Here is a 5,174-nt window from a genome sequence, read left to right as displayed (position 1 = left end):
GGGAAGGCAGAGAGTAAGGAGATGGTTGAACGTTCATGGGGAATCGGGGCGGAGGGGAGGAGTGTGCTCTCGCAGAATGGGGTGAGCGGCTGGGGTCTCATAACAATGTATGTTAAAAAAAAAAAAATTCTGTATGGGAGACTAATTTGAAATGTAAACTTCATTTAATTACATCAATTAAAAAAAAACGAAAAAAGAAAAAATCTGGGACAAACTGTGTTTTGCACTCCCTACCTCCTTAATTTCAGGATTATTAGAAGACAAAACAGGATGGAGACCACGGGTTTAAAAGATCCAACAAGATACATCTAGAGCTACATTGCTGAGCACCTCTAAGAGAACTTCAAGACTGGTAAATGAAAAGCTCTGAGATCCAGAGGAAAAGAATTCCACACTATATTACTATATAAATTCCTAAATACTAATAAATTCCTAAATCTTATAGTATTTAAAGCTGTATTTATCTGTAATAAAGTAAACCTATGTGAATATGATAATGTGAGTAGGGTAAGAAAGGGAGGAAGAAAGCCAAAGTATGGTGCATTAAAAAGAATCAGATCATAACCTTACATTTTTTTGTTTGTTTCAAACATGTCAAAACTTCAAAATGAATTAGTAACCCTTACAGACTCTTATGGCACATCTTTAAAAATAACCCATTTTCAAAGTTTGCTTAAAGGAGTTCATCACACATTTTATATTTATATATATACATACTGCACGCTGAAAGAGAAGAGGACTTGAAGCACTTATTGATGAAGATTAAAGACTACAGCCTTCACTATGGATTACACCTCAACATAAAGGAAACAAAAATCCTCACAACTGGACCAATACGCAACATCATGATAAACAGAGAAAAGATTGAAGTTGTCAAGGATTTCATTTTACTTGGATGCACAATCAATGCCCATAGAAGCAGCAGTAAAGAAAGCAAATGACACACTGCACTGGGCAAATCTGCTGCAAAAGACCTCTTTAAAGTGTTCAAAAGCAAAGATGTCTCTTTAAGGACTAAGGTGCGCCTGACCCAACCTATGGTGTTTACAATCGCCTCATACGCATGTTGAATGCTGGACAACAAATAAGGAAGATCGAAGAAGAACTGATGCCTTTGAATTATGGTGCTGGCGAAGAATATTGAATATATCATGGACTGCCGGAAGAATGAACAAATCTGTCTTGGAAGAACTACAGCCAGAATGCTCCTTAGAAGCAAGGATGGCAAGACTTCATCTCACATACTTTGGACATGTTATCAGGAGGCATCAGTCCCTGGAAAAGGATATCATGCTTGGCAGAGGATCAGCGAAAAAGAGGAAGACCCTCAACAAGACAGACTGACACAGTGACTGCAACAATGAGCTCAAGCATAACAATAATTATGAGGATGGCACAGGACTAGGCAGTGTTTCATTCTGTTATACATAGGGTAGCTATGAGTCGTAACTGACTTGACGGCATCTAACAACAAACGTACGTATGTGTGTGTGTATCTCTCTGAGCTTTATATTTTTCTATTACTATATTTTAAATTAAATTAGGCTCAATTTTTTGGGAAACAAAGTTTGTTCTCTCCTTGACACATATGCTAAGTGCCATTAATATTAACAGATCTTCCTAGCATCCAATAGAAGTCAAAAGCTCTCAAATCACACAATTTATATAATATTCTGACATGTATACCAGGAAAAGGTGCTAAACACCTCTTAAAATATAAACTAGGATACTACTATCTACAAAATATCTCCATCTTGATAGGGCAATTCCTGTTAGCATTAGTGAAATTTGAGACTACAGCTCAAGCTCTAAGATAAATATATCCCTAAAGAGGTTGGGAGTCCTTGGGTGGTGCGAACAGTTAATGTACTCTGCTGCTAACCAAAAGGTTGGTGGTTTGAGTCCATCCAAAGGTGTCTCAGAAGAAAAGGCCTGGTGATCTACTTCTAAAAAGTCTGCCATCAAAAACCCTATGGAGCACAGTTCTACTCTAACACACATGGGGTCGCCATGATTGGAAACTGACTCGATAGCAACTGGCTTTAGAGAAGTTGGAGGCCACCCAGCAGTACCTCAGAAGAAAGCCTGATGGTCTATTTCTGAGAAATCAGCCACTGAAAACCCTATGGAGCACAGGTTCTACTCTGACACACATCGGGTTGCCATGAGTTGGAATCGACTTTGACGGCAACTGGTTAACAAAGTTTGTAACTTACGTGTTGGTTGGTCAGAGAGAGATATCCCACTGTGGCCATACATAGGTACTTGATGTGAAATATAACTTTCACAAAAAACATCCTGTTTTTGTATTAATTAACATACTCACTACTTTAGGTTACATAAAAATCTACTGTAATCTAAAATGCTGAAAAATTCTGCTTATTTGAAAGTCCAAGCTAAATTATTCTAACCCCTAAAACTTTCAAACATCAGGGAAAGTGAAGAATAGTACACATGGGAAGTTTTTAACTAGAGTTGAAGTAACTTCAGGAACTCATAATCTAGATTTTGTGGCCCCCAAATTACTAACACTGATCACTGATGTCAACAGATGAACAACAGACGATGACAGATGTCAACAAACTATACCCTCGGTATCTAGTAGAGGGACTGACTTATAGTAATGCTTCAATAAATACTTGAGGAATGAATGATAAAACACCTTAAAATAAAATAAAATGGTCTTTCTCAACTCACAACACTACCAGTAAGCACCTTAATGAAACTACAGAGCAAGTAAAAGTATGCTAAAAGCACCAAGTGCTTCATTTACAAAATACCTCTTGAAATATTCATTTACAAATTTTCAAGTGCACAAAGAAAAATCACCAGATACTAAATTTGAGTGAGTCAATAAATAAACTTTTATTAATAATCAGAACTCAGTGTTGGGGGCGAAATGAAAGAGAAAAATGTCTTGTCAATATATCCAGCATGTTTAATGGACGCCATAAATCAAACCTTCCCATGAATTTTCTAGAGCAAATTCATGCCAATCTTTGAGCCTATTGTCACTTTCACACATGCTCACAGGAACAAAATGACAAAGAATGCTAAGCCTGAACCACTGGATTCAGGGCACAAAACACTTGAACTGTCGTGGTTAAGAATAGTAAATATTGGCAGATATTTTCAAAATAAATTAAACCTATCGATTTCTACATAAATTTAAGCTCCTGCTTTCTTTAAAATATTCACTAGACTGTTTGACTTCCAGACTTTTTTTGGTGAAAACGTGGCTACAATCTTCTTGTGTGAGACAACTGGGACTGAACAACCCATTTACCAATTGCTGATAAATACCGCTGAACATTTTCCAGACACAAGAGTCTTAAATGCGATTCTATGCACATTTACTCTTCCCCAAAAATCCGCGTTCTCCCAAATTTCATTTTATGTCGTATACTTAAAGTTAAATACAGCAAGTTGAAATTTTAGTCAAAAGCACTCCGGTGTCTTACTAGCTGTGTAACTGCTACATCTGGTGGCAGCACACTTGTCTGCAAGAAGCCAGAAAACTTAGAAAACAATTGTAACCGATCTAGTGCGTGTTTGCAGTAACCTTCACGCAGATATTTCCCACAAAACCCACGACCCTGTCAGAGAAGAACAGTAGCCTACTTGCAGTAGAGAGATAACGCACAAGCACGCAGGAGGTGACGGCGAAGGAGAGAAAGTTGCAACCATCTGGAGGGGTGGTTTAAGAGCCTGCGCACGAGTCAGTCTGTCGTTTAAATTGCTCTAGGGCAGGGGATCAAAGTCTGCCTAGACAGTAATTTCAGCGTCTCTCCCTAAAGAGAAGAGACCCTGCAACGAGGTGCATCCAGGTCCAGGGCAGCAAAGCTTGCAGAGCGGGGACCGCCTCTGTGGGAGGAGTGCGAGGGAGAAGGGGAGGGGGCTCGAGGATGAAGGCTCCAACAGGAGGGAAAACCCACCAGAGACAGGAGGCTAGGAGGTTAAGACTACCGAGTGTACTAGCAAATGGGGCAGAAAGGGGCTCGCGTCCGGAGGGAGCCTTCCCACCCTCGCAGGACTGGCCTTAGGAACCCCAGACGACTCTGTGCGCCTCGCCCCGTCCCCACCAGCCCGCACCCCCACGCCCGTCTCCTCTGCCACCCGTGAACCACCACCCACACAGCCAGCGCACTACCTTCCTGGAGCCCGGCGGCCTCGCGGCCACCTCGCCACCATCCCCCACTCCGGGGTCGTGGGGAGGAGACCCGGGGGGCGCGGGGGCCGTGGCGCGGGAATGGGGCCCGCGACCGGGCGCCACGGCGCTTACCTTCCCTGGGCCTCCCGGATGGCGGCGTGTGATTCAGCAGGGACCTGGCCGCCGCCGCCGAGCCCGGGGTTGGAGACGTGGAGAGCTGGGACCAAGATGGCGGCCCCTCCAAACTTCCACTGCTACTTTGGACACTCATCAAGCTACTTTCTGGGAACCCGACTCTGCCCCTGAGACAGCAGCAGTGGCAACGGCACCGGCACCCGCCTCCGTCATGGCGGGGGCCGCGCTGAGGGCGAGGGATTGAGTGAGGGCAGGGAGGGGAGAGTCAAGGGGATGGGGGAGGAAACCGAGAAGGGGGGAGGTGGAGAGGGAAAAGGTGAGGGGAGGAGAGGGGACGGGGAGGAGGAAAAGGGGGAGAAGAAGAGCGGGCGGACACGCCGGGGAAGAGGCGGGGGAAAGGAGCGCGGCCGTAAGGGCGTCGAGGGGGCGCCCGCCGGGGCTGGGGTCGGAGCGCGGGCGGAGCGCGGACAGCTCCGGCCGAGGAGACTTCCGCGGGCGGAACCTGCCGGCACCTCTGCAGTGCGTCGGCCCCCGGCGTCGCCTGGGTGGCGGCGGCAGCGGACGGTGGGTGGCGGCTGAGGCGGCGGCGGCGGGGTAACCTCTGCATCAGTTACAGGCGGCGGCGGCGTCACGCGCCGCCTGTGCAAACACTATCGCGAGGCTCCTGCGCCTCCGGTAGCGGCGGCGGCCGCCGGAGCAGGCATGGGGGAGGGACCTGCTAGGGACTGGGGGCGGGGGTGTGAAGAAGGAGCGAGCGCGCGAGGGAGGAGACGCGGCCGATGGGGCGCCCCCGGCACGCCTGTGGATCGCAGCGCGGGAGCCCCGGGCTAGCGGACTCGCGTGCGCAGGCCGCCCTCCTCTCGCCGGCCGGAGGGAGGCGCGCCCCGCA

General features: G+C 46.8%; 1 protein-coding gene across 2 annotated transcripts in view; it reads right to left on the bottom strand.

Moving 5' to 3' along the window:
• Positions 1-4,897, bottom strand: part of TLK1 (tousled like kinase 1) — a 156,628-nt gene extending 151,731 nt beyond the window's left edge. The window contains exon 1 of one of the 2 annotated variants that reach the window (XR_002823968.1): positions 4,283-4,460. Coding sequence is in view for 1 of the 2 variants with exons in the window: in XM_004375524.1 (XP_004375581.1) it covers positions 4,283-4,421 (139 nt within the window). In the remaining variant the exon portion in view is untranslated. Of the gene's footprint in view, positions 1-4,282 lie in introns of both variants that reach the window. The other variant, XM_004375524.1, reaches the window with a different exon arrangement.
• Between the last annotated feature and the right edge of the window lie 277 nt (positions 4,898-5,174).

The sequence above is a fragment of the Trichechus manatus genome, unplaced genomic scaffold, assembly GCF_000243295.1.
Source record: "Trichechus manatus latirostris isolate Lorelei unplaced genomic scaffold, TriManLat1.0 scaffold00037, whole genome shotgun sequence".
Taxonomy (NCBI): Eukaryota; Metazoa; Chordata; class Mammalia; order Sirenia; family Trichechidae; genus Trichechus; species Trichechus manatus.
This window is presented reverse-complemented; position numbering and strand designations above follow the sequence as displayed.